Source organism: Rhinolophus sinicus, chromosome 16 (assembly GCF_057876585.1).
Source record: "Rhinolophus sinicus isolate RSI-liver-muscle chromosome 16, RSI-T2T, whole genome shotgun sequence".
Classification (NCBI taxonomy): domain Eukaryota; kingdom Metazoa; phylum Chordata; class Mammalia; order Chiroptera; family Rhinolophidae; genus Rhinolophus; species Rhinolophus sinicus.
Window position 1 is genome coordinate 27,921,183 of NC_142516.1, and position 16,375 is coordinate 27,937,557.

The 16,375-nt window shown below is 36.8% G+C and overlaps 1 protein-coding gene across 4 annotated transcripts in view; it reads right to left on the reverse strand.

Moving 5' to 3' along the window:
* The window catches only part of STX17 (syntaxin 17), a 53,821-nt gene extending 40,484 nt beyond the window's left edge, over window positions 1-13,337 (reverse strand). The window contains exons 1-2 of one of the 4 annotated variants that reach the window (XM_019729223.3): window positions 13,257-13,337; window positions 5,689-5,874 (exon numbers count right to left, since the gene is read on the reverse strand). In XM_019729223.3, the coding sequence (XP_019584782.1) occupies window positions 5,689-5,811 (123 nt within the window). In that variant the 5' untranslated portion in view covers window positions 5,812-5,874; window positions 13,257-13,337. Of the gene's footprint in view, window positions 1-5,688; window positions 5,875-12,552; window positions 12,691-13,256 lie in introns of those variants that run through there. The other 3 variants (XM_074330769.2, XM_019729224.3, XM_074330770.2) reach the window with 3 other exon arrangements.
* Between the last annotated feature and the right edge of the window lie 3,038 nt (window positions 13,338-16,375).

A 16,375-nucleotide genomic window follows, 5' to 3' on the forward strand; every position in this document is an offset into this window, starting at 1 on the left:
AGATTATCAGAGAGATGGCTTGTGAGAACTTAGAGAAATGGTGACAGCATATCAGAGTACTCTGTCCCTTTCCTGTCCAACATTTTTTATCAATGCCTTGAAAACAAAGAATGCATAATTACCAAATTTGCAGATAACGTAAACTAGAAGGAATAATTACAAAAAGGAAAGATCACAATTCCACATGATAAGAAGAAATGTAACAATGACAAATGTAAAGCCTAACATTTAAATGAAAAAGAGCAACTGTACAAGAAATAGGTATTAATATGTTCTGGCCCAAGAGCTGAAGTGCATATAAAAAAGTCCTATGGATTTTATTTAGTTGATTATAAAACAAATAAAAAAGCCAGCAAGATAAAGCAGCTTCTAAAACAACTGATGTAATCTTAGGCTGTAAACACGCATACGTATGTTCACTCTTTCAACACATTTTTATTAGAAGCACACTATGTTTCAAATACAAAATTAGAAGTTTAACACATTAACCAACATAGTAATCTCAAGAAAGTAATTTAACCACTCTAAGTCTGCTTCCCCACATAAAAAAGGAAGGCAATAATAAGGCGAATGTATAAGGATATTGTGGATATTAAATGATATGCTATACAGAAGGTGCCAAAAAAATGTATACACATTTTAAGAAAGGAAAAAACTGTATTAAAATTGTAATAATATACACCAATAACAAAAGATGAATACAAGTCATGTGTATACATTTTTTGGCACCCCCAGTATATAAAACCCCTAACATAGCACTCAAATAAAAACAATAGCTACTCCCTTTGCTATTATTATTTGCTCATTTGTCAAGTAAACTGTAGAAGAGATTAGTGTCTTGGGTGGCAGCTGAACTAAATGACCTTATCTCTTATAACAAAATTCTAAGGAAAATAAGGAATAAAATAGTTCAGACTTCTTTCTACTTGCTATACAACGTTATAACTAAATTAGGTTACGTTATTAAAAACTATTATTCCAAATCTTTGGAGAGGAGACAAAGGTTAAAGTGATTTAATATGTCTGAAAAAAATTACAAGAAATAATTCCTTAAATTTTTAGTTAAGTTGGGACCACTAACAAGCATTTCTAAGCTGCACTGTTTTTACAAAATATCGTTTTTGTATTATCTACTTGCACAGTGGCACTACAGAGATAGTTTAAAACAATGCTATCTATAACTTAAAGCAACTAGGATGATTTTGGTAGCAAGTAACAGAAAACTCAAAATTTAAAAATGGCTTTAATAATAAGGACATTTATCATCTCACATTAGATGGAGCCTAGAAGTAGGATGACAATTCGAGGGTAGTTGAGTTCAGAAGCTTAGAAGGTCATCAAGCACCCAAATTCTTTCTGCTTTATTATCTTCAACAGAGTTTTGAAGAGTTTTGTCCTCAGACTTGTCGCCTGCTGGCTATAGTTCTGGTTACAACAGGGAGACACAAGACCAGCAGAAGCAGAAGGACCATTTCCTCCCATGTATATCTTTATAACAGTAGAAAAATCTTTTTCAGAAATTTCCATATTCCAAACAGGCTTTTCCCTCAAGTCTCATTAGCCAGAACTATAGAATACATGACATTGTTCAGCTAACCAATGGCACGAATGAAATTACCCCCATTACTCCCTTCATCAATCACCACCTGGGCTGAAGCTTTCCTATCCTGAAACCCAGAGGAAGGCAAAGTGAATCAGGGTTCTGCCAGAAAAAAAAAGACTAGAGGTGGGGAAATGTGATTACAAGATTGAAATAAACTAAAAAGAGAAATGGAAAAGATTTTTGCTGTAATCACAAGTTAAAAAACAAAAACAAATCAATCAATAAAAACATCCATAAGACTGATTATGTCTGATTTTGTACCATATACTTCAGGCTTCATACTTCCTGACTAAGCCAAGCCACTCATTTTCACACGTATACGTTGCCTTTTATCATGTTCTAAATATTTCCTATCTTATATACTTAATTGAACTGTAAACTTCTTGAGGATTAGAAACCTATTTTTTACATCATTTTCAGTGCTAACAATGCAAGAAACAATGAACACCAACGCTTATGAAAAGCTGACATACATTTATTTCCTGTGATAAATAATTTCCCTCTTAGTAAACCTGTCAAATAGAACACATTTATCTCTACTCTTTTCCAAAATCCAACTAAAATGACAGTACAGAACTTTCAAAGGTATAAATTCACAAGAACAATGAGAATACAATGGAAGATATCAGTTGACAAGAAATTTTAACATTTTGGAAGCTGAAAGGATTATGCAGATGTTGCAACTGACTTAGCTGACCTGAGAAAGCTGAAAACTAAGGCTGCAGAAGGGGTGGATGGTGGGGGTGAGAGGCAATAAGAAGCAAGCCAACAAGCATAGCACTACTCCAAAAAAGACTTAGTAACCAGAGATACCACCTACCAGGTAACCAGACAGATGTGTGCCATGGGGCTAAAAGCAGCAGGATTGGTTTAAAGTTTATGTAAGGAACAGGTAGTCCACCAGATGCCCTCTCCGCAGGCCCAAGCAATTGCATTGCCCCTATCACCAGAGAAGACCACACTTGAGAAGAGTATCTGGTGGTTCCCCATTAAAATAGATCCTCACCCGTTCACCCCTCCAGGTAATAAGGCCCCCACTACTACCTTGTAACACACACACACACACACACACACACACACACACACACACACAAATACCTTCCAATTAGCACTCTTAAATATCAACAGCTAACCAAGCAAAGCCTGTAATTCTGTAGGCTACCACAAAAAAGGAAAAGGAAGAAAGAAAGGGAGAAAGGGAGAGAGGAGAGAGGGAGAGAAGGAAAGAGAGAGAGAGAAATAAATGAAAAGAAAATAAAGAAAAAAGGGAAACCGGGAAAACAGACAAGCTAAAGAGAACAAAAAAATAATAATACCACCATAGAGAGACGATATGATACTGTATCCATGAAACAAGAACAGGAGTCGTCTCTTTAAAAGAATAAAGAGAAAGAGAGAGAATTGAGAGAAAAAAGGAGAACAAAGAAGAAATACGCTTCTGGTTATTTAATCTTAACGGGAACGTGGATGTGCGAGTTAGAGCTGGAGCTGCCATTTTATATGTAATAGAAACAAGCTGAGCATCAGACAGCAAGTTAAAAAGAGCCTGGGTCTTTAATGACTGTTGAGCTGCCTAGACCATCTCCATAAATGAAAGATTAAAAATGAAAGCAAAAACCAAAAAAACCTCTGTCTTGTTTCATACACTGTTTTGGGGTTTTCTGCCACATGCACTTCAACCACATACTAACTAATACAATACATGCTACACAATAAGTTTTCCCTCAACCCCCTACAATATGAAACAAAGAAAATGAAGTTCCACGTTTACTATCTTGTTGTTCCTATTCACTATGCTTAAGTCTATCCTACATTAGCCAAGAAAGCTGAATGCTAACACTTCAAATTTCAGGATTACGTTCTAATCACGTCTATCTTGTGTAATAACGTGTCATGCTGAAGGACCTATGGAACATAGCCCCAGGTGTCCACAACACACTGCTCTCATTGTTTTCGGATGTTGCAGAATCACTCCACTAAGGCTTACCTTCAATTTCCCTTCAGTCTGACTTTCTTCTTTGAAATTCACATTGGATGACTGATGGCTAACATAATAAATATTTTATCTTTCTACACCCTTCCCCCAGGAAGAATATGCCTTTCTGACAGTGAGGCATCGTTAGACACCTGGCCTACAAACGTAGTTCTTAACTCTTTTGTCCACAGTGAATACTGCTGCTTTTAAATGCTTTTACATCGCCACAAACTATGTACTAAAATACGCTAGTCATTCTCATATAGATAAAAAGTCACTTTCATAACTAATGAGAAATCCTAGAGGCAGTAGAATAATCAAGAATATGGAATAAAACATAGATAAGTATGAGTTTAATTGCTTAGTTTCAGACAACATCACCTATACGGTAAATTGTAATTATTCTGATATTGACTAACATTTCCACAATAAGTAAAAATTTCACCAAATGCTAAAAGAAAACTGTTCCAGCAAAGGAAGATCAATATAATCCTAGAATAATTTTCTTATGAAGTCTGGCACAACTAACCAAATCAGTAATACACCCATTCCTGTCCCATCCGCCTTTCTCTCTGACTTTGCCACTGATAATCTTTTGGGTGGTACATGTAATTAGGCTCTGAGGGTAATGACAGCAGGCACTTTCATGTAAAATGAATGTAAGAAAAAAAGAAATCTAAAACATGCCAAACCTCAAAGGTAAAATAGGATAATAAAGGAAAGAAATGGTCTCAGCAGACCACGGTCTACCTATTTCTGCTTTTCAGAATCAATTCTGCCAAATTCTTGTCATCTTTGTAACTGAATACTTCAATATGAGCTCAGGACTTTGACACACCTCCAAAGTGTGTCAAACCTCCAACCCGGATCTGATCAATCAAACGTAAACAAGTCTATTTTTATACTGTTAGAGTGCTAACAGAACAAGCCCTCCTCATTCATCCAAGCATGGAACCCTTTAATTTGTTTTTGGTCATGACCAGAATAACCAGTTTACCAGACAACTCCTCCATCCTTAAAAGTCACAGTACTTATTGTTCATGGATAAGAAGAAAGAAATTAAGAAATGACAAAATATTAATCTTGAATATGCTAATACCTTCATATTTGCACTGAAATTTTCATCATAATATTCTTGGCACTTACTTTCTATAGTTTTTAAAAATACTTAAGTACTAGGGAGACAGACGCTATCTATGGGAGAAAAAATGTTTGATATTCTTTTTACTTGTATAAGGTAGTCAGTTGAGGGTGATAAATATTGTTTATATTGAAAGGCTTAATGATCACTTCCACACCCCGCCACCCCATCACCCCAGGAAAAAAAAAAAATCAGTGAAGGGCCACACAGATTAAAAATGATACTGGGAGAGGTGTTTTTTTTTTTGAAGGAGCAAATACCAGTGACCTGTCCCACAGCAAACAAGACCTATGAAAAAATATAACCTATCAAAATCAATGCTCAGCACTCAGTAAGCCTGATGGTCCCATAAATGGCATCACCATTCCACCAGACCCTGGCCAGTCCAGGCTCTGCAACCTCCACCATAGTCCCTGAGACTAGTTCTTCCCTCTTCCTGGTTCCTAAACTGACCTCTAGGCAGTATTTCTCAATGTTGGGCTTTCCTCAAAGGGAAGCAGTGAAAGTGGGAAATTCCCTCACATCACACAATGATTTGCCTCTTTAATCTACATGCACCTGAAGAGGATCGGAGTTACTGATAGACACACAGTCAAGGTTCAAAACACTTGCCATCGGGTGAATGAAGTTAATGTAGCCCCTTAGCCAAAGTTCGCCGCCTCCACACTATGGTACACTATGAAACAGTTTGCAATTTAATTATTAACTGCCTAATACATCAGTATGTACAACTAGAAAAATGTAGATTCTATTCTTATATCCCTTCCTAAAAAAAGGAATGAGAGGTGTCTTTGTAGAACAGAAAAACCAGATTTAAAAACAATGAATAATATTGCTAAATCAATAGGAGCTAGATGTGGCAGCAAAGCCTCTTATCTAATATTCTGAATTTAGCTAAAATGTACAACAAATATAAATCAGAATATGTAACTGGATTTTTTGTGTGTGGTAGAAAATGGAAAAACTTACCTTCTCAATATTTATCTGGTGCTTTCTTAACCTCTCCAGGTCTGTTGGGATTACTATTTTAATAAACTTCTGGATAGCTGGTTCCAGACGGCGTAATTTCACTTTTTCTTCATCGTCAGACATCCTAAAAAAGTGTTATGTCACTTCTACTTGCAACAACTGTCTTCTCTACTCATATAGAAAAACCTAAAAGGGAAATATTTAAGAATTTTTTAAATGAGTTCTTACTATTTTTAAAAGCCAATTATTAGGTAATTTTATAATTTATTCTAAATATGTATTCAACTTAATGCTAAACTTGAATGACTTGTTTTTTAAGAAACATTTTATTTTAAAACCTTTTTTTCTCTACAAAAGTAATGTATGTTCACTTTAGAATGTTTAAAAATATGAAAAGAATAAAATAAAATCAACAATCATCTGCTTACCCAGTTAACTTCTCTTTCCATGTTTTTCTCCTATCCCCTCCTCTTTCCATTTTGATGTATGTCTTTCCACATCATTTTTTACATAAGGATGTATGCATGCATGTATAGAAATACCTTTATAAAAAAACTAGGAATATACTGCCCAAGTTTTCATTTCCAAATGTATCTGGGATATTGAAACCTTTTTGAAAAAGGTGTCAAATGGCAAAATTGGAAGAAAAAATTTCATTCTTACCATTTCTGTTTGTTATCAAACTTAATTTCCAATATCATAATGTATCTACGTAATTACATACTGTAAGTATACCACAGCATCCAACTCTTCTTATTGATGTCCTTTAAATTAACTCTTCCCTTTTCCACCAAGTGATTAGCATTGTCTACAACTAATACAAATAACCATTGGCACAGCTAAAATAAGATCCCAGGATTCCTCAAAGTACAATCAAATGTTCTAATTCACCAGCAGTTTTCTACCAGTGTTCCAGGAAGTCCAAGGGTATGGCCTTTGGGGCCAGGATCGGAGAGGGCAGGGATTAGAAAATGAGGCTCTAGGACCCCACACTTGCTCCAACTGGGGAAAATTTACTTATATCTATTTCATAAATTTGAGTTTATTAGATTTTATATACATAAAGGGCTCCACTGCTTAACCATGCTTGAAAACCACTGCTGGGCACCATGGTTTCATGCCATCTCATTAGCCACAACCACCTCCATATTTCAAAAAAAAATTAAGTTGACCATGTTAATCCCATTGGGTTATGGTGTTGTATACCAGGGTCCATAGAGATAGGGGTTCACAAAAAGGCTTTGTGGATTCACTGAATCTTTATGAAAACTTATGAATGTATTTTTTAGTTATTTTAGAGGACCCAGTCCATTGCTTTCGTGAGATTATCAAAGAGGATCTATCATTCCAGAAACATTACAAACTATTACTATAAATCATGTTCTGTTTCTCTTCTTTCTTTCATATTTGAAAATCTTTTTTTTTTCCACGCCATGTTTATTTACAAATATGTCTAGTATGTAGAGTTCAACAGTTTGATCCATTTCTCAAAGTGACTGCACCGCTTAAAATGCTCCCCTTCATATCTATTTCATGGATTAAGTAAAACAACCTTATTTCTTAAGCAGTTGGTATCTTACTATAAAGAAAGGTGTGGCAAATCCAGATCCAAAGTACATAGTCATCATAACAAGCAACCACCCCTTGTTTTCCATTGAAAATGGCACATTTTTCCCTGGGCCCTCCTCACAGTGGCTCCTACGAACGACAGAAGTTGTGAACCTCCCAACACAGCAGCACTGTTGGGAGGCCGGCGAAAGGCACAGAGACCGAAAACAGATGACATGCCAGGACCACACCAAGTGCTCCTTTCTTCTTGAGCTTGTTCCCCTGCGACAGATGAAAATCTTGAAGTGTTGGTTTTACAGACTATCTCATCTTCTTGTAATTTGGATTTTATGTTTGATCTAAGCTCAAAAGCAAAAAAAAAAAAAAAGAAAATCTCCATTCACCAAAAATGGAGTCCTACAGTAAGTAGTGCATGGGAACTGGAGATACATAGAGAAGTTAATTGCCAAAAGTTAGTCCTCAGACCCAACAAAAGAGGAAAATTCATAGCGAAGGGACTAGAGATAGTAATCTAAGAGGCAAATTAAAATAGGTACATTTTAGACTATTCAAAGATATAAAGGAAGAAATAGAATCTTTTTAAAAATTAGACAATTTTATGAAACAGTAACAGGCCAATCTAAAAATAAACCAAGTTAAAATTCTACTTAAAAAATCCTACTCAAACACCTAAAAAGATGGGTAAACAGTAAACTGTAACTGAAGAGAGAATTATTTGTTGGAAGATATCAGTTAGAACACAGAGGACTAAAAGATACAAAATGTAAAAAGAAGATAAGGGACATAAAGGATAAAATGGGAAGCTCAATAACAGAAGTCCCATAAAGAGGGAATAAAAAAAGTGGTGAAAAGGCATTATTCAAAGAGAATATGCTGAGAATTTATAGGACCTCAAACTGAAAATGCGCATAAGCCCCAAATAGCATAAATAAAAAAACAAATTTACCTGAATACATAGAACTGTAGAACATCAAGGGCAAAGAAAAAAATCTTAAAAAAGCAAACCAGGGATAAAAGACAGATAAACTAAAACAAAAGCAGCAAACTTTTCATCAAAGCAAGACACCAAAAGACAGGAACAGCTTCAAAGTGCTGAGGGAATTGGTAAATACCCAGGTAAATTATTCAGAAATGAAAGCAAAATAATAATTTTCACATATATAAAGACTGAGTTTATTACCAAGCCCCTCATTAAAAGAACTACTAAAACACATACTTTAACAACAAAGAAAATAAACCCAAAAGAGTGGAATGGCAAGTAGCAACAAATATAATATACTGTTATTAGGTGAATAAATGAATAAATGAATGAATAAACAAAGAAAAAAAAGGTTTATTTTGAATAATCTAAGAATAATGTCTTTATTTAAATTATTTTTCTATAATGCATCTTTTTATAACACAGAGTATTACATTACATAGACGTTACATAATTCAACTAATCATCTACTGTTTGCTAGTTAGGCTGTTTCTAATTTTCTACCATTATACACTATGCCACAGTGTAATTACCCTCCTTATACATAAATCCATAGTACATCTATAATTATTTCTGGAAATCGAATTAGTAGGTATACACAAGTAGGACTTTTGATAACAAATGTACTAAAAAAATATTGTGCCTATTTACAATTCCTACTAGCAATACATCAAAATGTCCATTTATCCATACTCCAACCAATACTTGGTATTATCATTTTTATTAAACATTCTACTGGTGACAAAATGGTGTCTCATTACTCATTATTGTTTTATTTTGCAATTCTTAAATTATTAATAGGATTGATTTATTAGCCATTTACATTTCTTCTTTCCTGAATTGCCAGCTTGTGCAAAGTGTCTGTTGTACTACAAGGTGTATCTTTTTCTTATTATATTTAACATATAATAGACTCATAAATTTTAAATTATTTAACATTAATGTTTTCCAGTTTATCACACTGCTTCTTGTGTTTTCTTCTACTATGCAGAGTAAATACTGTAGGAATGTATCTTTATACCTATCACTATTCCTATCAAAATGTTTTTAAACATCCGTGGTGCTCAATAGATGCTGATGAAACTAAAATGTTTCTTCACACGCCCCTTCTTCACCATTTCTAATCCTATCACTCTAGTCAAACAGCACAGTATGTTTAGCACACTACAAGTGTCCTAATTGGCCTGCCTTTAGACATTTTGCCTTCTCCAATTTTTCCCCCGATTACCAAATTACTATATATCAAACACCAACTGTAACATGTTCCTGCTCCGAACGAAAACTTTTGCAAGTTCCCTATTATTTTAACAAGAAAAGACAATGTTCATAAGTAGATCCGCCTAATTTATTATCACCCAATCTCTACTTTTGGCTTTGCAATGATGTTCCCTCTTTCTAGATCCTCTTTTCTATCCCATCTGCCTTTAAACTTTATGTATCATTTGAGACATAATTCAAATGATTCTGTCTTCTCTTCCACTAATGTTTATAATGCTTAACAATCTCCAGTTACTGGATATGTGGCTTGTTTTCAAGGTTGCCCTATGCTGATTAGCTTTCTTTTTTGAGTTCCAATAGTGGTATTTCCAGGTCAGAGTTATGCATGACTCTGCCCCTCAGCTTTCCATGTGCAAGAAAAACCTATGGCCTCATAAGGGCCATCTCTCAGGGAAGCCATTCTGCCCCCAGAACCTTCCAACTTGTTTTCCAACTCTTGGTCTCCTTCCAGCTAATATTTTTTCTTCTCTCCAGCATTTCCATTTTTATGAAATTATAACAAAATGCCTATATAAAACTAAGAAGAGAACATAACATTCAAATAATTGCCTAAATCATGATGCTATTGAAACACAAAGTTGTCCAGCAGTGGCTGATGATAAAATAGCTCAAATAATGTTTGTAAGCTCTTAAGGGAAAATCGTAATTCAATATACAAATGTGATTTAAAAGTGCAATTGAATAATAAATGAAAGTGTATTTAAGCATTTCTTGATTTTTCAGTCAGAAAATTGGAACATATTTATGATATAATTAAAACACAAAAAAACAAAAAATACATTTACATCAACATCAAACTATGTAACTATGCCTATGAAAAAGACAAGAGAAAACACAAAAATGCCCAATTTCTCAAACTTCTGTAGAGCTGTGTTACTTTTAAAATTTTTTTAACAAGTGTAATGGAATATTTGGGGTGATAGAATTGTTCTGCATCATGACAGTGGTAATGGATACACAATTATATGTATTCATCAAAACTCACAGAACTGTATACTACAAAGCGAATTTTTATAAATTATAAAACAAAAATAACTACAGTATGTGGGGAAACCCAAATGGAATACACACTATAAAAAATAAAATTAACTGTATTATAAATAGCATAATCATACTGAAAGAAGGGATGGAAGAGAATAATCTAGGTAACTTTACAAAACTGTATTTAAACTGGATACTACAAAGCTAAAAAGGGTTACAGAAAACTATACCATACTCTAGTCAGTAAATTTGTTTCTCATAGAAGTATGGGTTAGAAATACTGAAATTATGTGTATTACTGGATCGAACAAATAAGAAAATATTTTGTAGAACACAAAAACCAGACTTCTGTCAAAGAAAGAAGTTACAAATAAGGGACAAGAAAAGAATGAACCCTGTGGTGTTAGAGTCAGAGGTATCAGAATGAACTTTTTAAAAAAAACATAAACAGAAAAAATATATATATGTGTGTGTATGTGTGTGTTATTATATATGTGTATATATATACACTCAGGTATATATATAGAATATATATATTCTATCTGTATATATATACAGATGTATGTCTATACAAATATAAAAATAAATCTTTGTGTATGCATGGGTATGCGTGTGTGTGTATATATACATATACACACTGATATATATGCACATGCCAGGCATTAGAAGCAATGATACCTCAGTAGCAATGAGCATATCTAGCCCCTAGATCTTGGTGTTTAAATGCCACTCTCCAAAAAAAGAAACCAGGGGTCCTTGGAGAAGTGATTGGTCCCAGGGCTGGGGCAGGGAAAACACAAGATAAGCCTGGAGCATCTTATGGTGCCAGAAAGGAAGGAAGTTCTCAAAAGAGGATAGCGGGTTGTCAAAAGGGCACAGGAAGCAACTGAAAAAATTTCCAATGGCCAAAGCTGGAACAACTTGAGCCATAAAATAAATAACAAAAGGGTAGGATAATAACAAGTAGAAAAATAAAAGATTCCATACTGATAAATAACTGAATAAATAAATGAGAAGAGACAGCTCTTCCTTACAGAACATTAATAAATGAAGAAATGGGAAACAAAGTCACCATCAGATCATCACAGTAATAATTACTGAAGGCAAGATCCATCAATGGATGCTAAAATTAGCAAGTGAAAATTTAAGGAGAAACAGGATATTTGCATAGTTTAAAAGTTCTCACCCAAGATATCGATTAATTACAAAGGGAAAAAGAGTAACTTTACATTAGAGAATCCCAGGAGACACCGCCTTAACTAAGCCATTAATAATTGAATGCAATGTGTCATGTCAGGCACCCCTCAAATGATTGAGAAGGGCACATACACACCTGTGGTAGCAACAGATTGCATAACCTTAATCAAATCATAAGGGGAAAAAAACAAAAACCTAATTGAGGGACAGTACAAAATAACTGACCAGGACCCTTCAAAAGTGTGAAGGTCATAAAAGACCAAGACTGAGGAGCTGTCAAATTGGAGCTCCTCAGTCTTGGTCTTGGAGGAGACTAAGGAGCCATGCCAACTAAATGCAATGATGGGTCTTAGATTGGACCCTGGAACAGAATAAAGTCATTACTACTAAAAAAAGAAAAAAAAGAAAAGAAAATGAAATCTGAAGAAAATTGGTAGTTTATTGTATTGTACCGATGTTAATTTCTTACTTTTGATAATTGTACCAGTCATATCAGGTGTGAACATTAAAGGAGGCCGTAGAGGACTCTGTATTACTTTTCTAACTTTTCTGTAATGTCAAATTATTTCAAAATAGTCTTTTTGTAATGTATGGATTGATGTTTCACATAACCCAGGGCAAACCTTTAGAACTGAAATCATATTCACCACACTAACACCTGGGGGGAGGGGTTTCCAGATGTTACAGACTTTACCATTTAGCACTTACAACTATTATCAGCTGAGTACCATAATATTCATGTTTCTCGTGAGAAAAAAGTACTGGGAAGTTAACTAAATTACTTAAGAGGTTATTGATAACAGAAAAGCCCCATTCCCCAGATAAAGTCCAAAATCGCTGAAACACCCCCCTACACTCACCCAAGAGTAATGAACACCTTCCATCGGCTTAGAGATCCCACATTTCTCCACACTGGTGGCACCGAATTTCCTCAAGCACGTCACCCCGTGTTTCTGACTGGGGGGCAGGGTATTGACTTTGGAAAGAAAAGGCCTTTAGTCCTACTATAAGGTCTCCTCTCTGAGCCTAGGATCGCGAATTTACAAAAGGAGGGAGTTAGATGTGGGACCGTCTGTGAACCACCTCCTAGTCAGGCTGACAAGGGGCTCCGATCTCTCGCTCCTGGTCCACTCCGCACCACTCCTGAGCCTCGCGTCACCCCCTCGCAGTGTCACCCCCTCGCAGTGTCACCCACGGCGCACCTAGGCCACACACAACAAACGCCCCCCACCAGAGATCGGATGGGCGGGCTCGTCTCCGGAGGACCCCGGCGACCTAAGGCCTACAGTGCGTCACGGGCAAGGCAGACGCCAGGAACTTTTCCACCCCGCGACCCCGGGAGGCCATCACGCTCGTCCTGTGGGCCGCCTCCCTATACCCGCTTCGGACAGTGCTTCCAAAAACGAAACTGCCACTTCTTGGAGCCGGGAGGAGCCCCAACGGCGCTCGCACTTCCGATCTGATGCCCCTCTTTCCCGCAGGGGGGGGGCCTCTCCCGCGGGCCGGGCCCACAATGCGGGTCAGGCTCTGACGACCCTACGGCGGCCTCCCGCGAGCCCCTTACCTCCCGCCGGGGCGCTCGAGGGTGGTCGGTGCGTAGGGCGCAGGCGCGGGAGCGACAGGGCGGGGAGTCGCATTGGGCCGGCCGGGCTAGGCCCCGCCCCCACCCGCCGCGTCCGAGCATTGAGAGGTGTGACCCACGCGCAGGTGAGTACAAACGCGGGCGGGAATCTTTTTAAAAAGTGGTCTTGGTTTATGTAGTGGGGTGGTAACACTCGAGCCAGTAGGAAGGAGACACACAAAGGTTTTTTTCGTCCGTTTGTTGACTGTGAAGTATGAGACAATTCATATTTGTATAGCCCTCTACGTTCTGCAAAGTTTTTGTCCCTTTTCCTCTGTTCTCCCAGGAACTTTATTGACTGCGCTGGCCCTGTGTTCTTAGCTCCTTACACGTATGGAAACTGAAGCTCAAAAAAGTTGTGCCTTCTTCCTCTCGCCACTGCTCCCAGAAAGAAAAGAAAAAACAAAACCTGAGGTGGAGCCGGTACAAGTCTTAACTCTAACAGGCGCAGAAATTGAAGCTCAGAAAAGTTTGATAACCACCCCCCCCCCCCAAAACAAGTTGAGCCCTTAATGTCAATGTCCTTATTCCAGTTTTATAGCTAATGACACTGAGGTTCAACAAAGATTTTTTCAGTGACTCACTCCAGTGCAGCCAATGAGTGGCAGAGTTGGAACTCCAGCTGGATATGCTAATTTCCATCGCAAGTTCTTCCAGTTATACCTGCTACCACCAATGAACAAGCAGATTAGCTGGCTTTGAAGCCCTGTCCAGGTTACAGGTCCTCCGCTTTGGATGGCCGAACTTCCAGACCCAGCCTTTTTAACACATGTTTGTCAATGTTCAGATGACTTGCTTAGGATGTATCCACTGATGGTTTTGTCCTCAGAAGGAATAAGGATAGTCAAGCCATAGCTAAGGCAACTCAATTCTTAGGATCTTCCAGTGGAGTGGGAGTAGAGGTAGAAATTGTGGACCAAGGAAGATTAGAGGCCTGTAAGAAAGCCTTGGAAGGCAATTTCTAAAATAAAGCACAAAATCTAAGAAATTTGGATTTTCTTTGTGGGTATAATAAATAAATACTGATGTTTGTTTTTTACTCTAGGAATGAGGTACTTATAAAATTTTAATTCTAAGGAGAAAAATTAAAGTATTTGACAATGCCATGTGAAAATTTTTTTTATTCAATGGTCAGTTAAACATTATCTTTTGAAGTAAAGGTTATTCAAGTTAAGTTCTGAAAAAGTTATCTCAAGTACAATAGAGAAGCATAGCCCTCAAAGATTGTAAATTTGAACCTAGCCCTCCAAGTTATTAAACCTATGTTTGCTGTAAGTTAGGTGTGTCAAGGTAGCAAGATAGAACTTTTAATCTGACAGTTTGTTAGCTTGATTTGTAATCTTTAAATATTTAAACATTTGGTATATAGACCTCTTTTTGTACTCTTGCTCTGGGCCCTGAAATTGTTAGGAACAGGCCCAATACTACTAGCCAACATTTTCCTGAGGTCCTAACTGAACCAGGAAAGCCAAACATGTGTGTGTGTGTGTATGTGTGTTTGTGTACACACACACATATATAGGGGAAAAAATGTTCGGGTATTATGATTGCTTATTGAAACAAGTTCAAAAAGTGTCCAGAGAAATACCTTTCCTAAGCAAAATTGCCAATTTAAAAATGTAGTGGGCAAAAAGATCACTTTCAAAAATAGCACAATCAAGTTTGTGTTTCTAGGGAATCACAGGACCTATTTGAAGAATTCAGAATACTAGCTAAATGGGGTGGGAGCAGAGGAAGGGATTACAAAGGGGCATGAGGAAACTTCGAGAGTGATGGAAGTGTTCATTATCAGGATTGTGGTGCTAGTTACATGGGTGTATGCATGTCAAAACTTACCAAATTGTACACTTTAAATATGTGTGTATGTGTTTATTGTATGTCATTACACCTGAATAAAACTGTTTCTTGGGGAAAGGTATATATTATGATTTATTTAGAACCTAGCACAGTGCTTGGAACAGACTAAGAGAAAAATATGTATTATCTATATGAATTAAGAAATACTTTTCCCAGTATCATAGGGTAAGTATATGGAGAACCTGAGAATCAGATTCAGATTTGGCGTGATAATATAGGCCTCCTAAGTTGTCTTCCCAGCCCATTCCTTCTCTGGGAACTGTTTCTCCACACCAGATCTGCATGCTATCAGTTAATGAGCCTCTGGCAGCCATTTTGTACAGGCATGAATCCACACCCCAGGCCATTGAATTGTTCCAGGAGTAGACACCTGACTCAATCTGGAACAATAAAATACCTTTCCAGGAATTTGGGGATAGGACTCTAGCTTTAGTCGGGATGGTTTCTTGAGCGGAAAAGATGCTCACAGCAGAGCTCTTGGTGGCCGTGTTTTTTCACTCCATAGTCTGGTGAATCAGAGGAAACCATGCTGCTCATACATCCTGTTTAGAAGTGTGGAGAGATGAGTATATGTAAATCCTAGTCATGGTATTAAAAACAAGTTGTTTCTTTAGGTCATGTTCAAAAACATTAAAAGCCACTATGTTCACTAGGTTCTTTCTCTAGTGATGAATTATTGAAATATCTACTGTAGGTCTGAATGCATTCTATTTCTTTGTGCATTTTATCATTCCAACCATCTTGTGAACTGAGATGAAGAAAGATTAAAAATAAAGTGATAAAAGTGGTTACCCTGGGAATGGGATTAACTGGGAAAGGGCATGAAGTAGCTTTCTGGGGTGTTGGAAATGTTCTATATATTGATCTGGTGAGATTTCATGTGTGAAAATTCATCGAGCTGTACAGCTAGGATTTGTGAACTTCATGTAAGTTATACCACAGTGAGAAAGGAAAATATAGAACTAGCAATTGTTGATTTAAAACAAATAAAACACCTTTCTAAACAAGGAATAGATACTTCCTTAATATTATTTCTCTCTATTACCTCTGTCTGAAATAGTGGTGAAATAGCAGCAGTAATCTCGACCTTTGTTAAAGCCTTCACCCCTTTGAAAATATAATCAAAAGCCACGCAAGAGATAGAAAGAAAGGGGAGGGAGGGGAGAATGATTGGATGCAGAAAAAGGAAACAGAGTTTGCAGCAC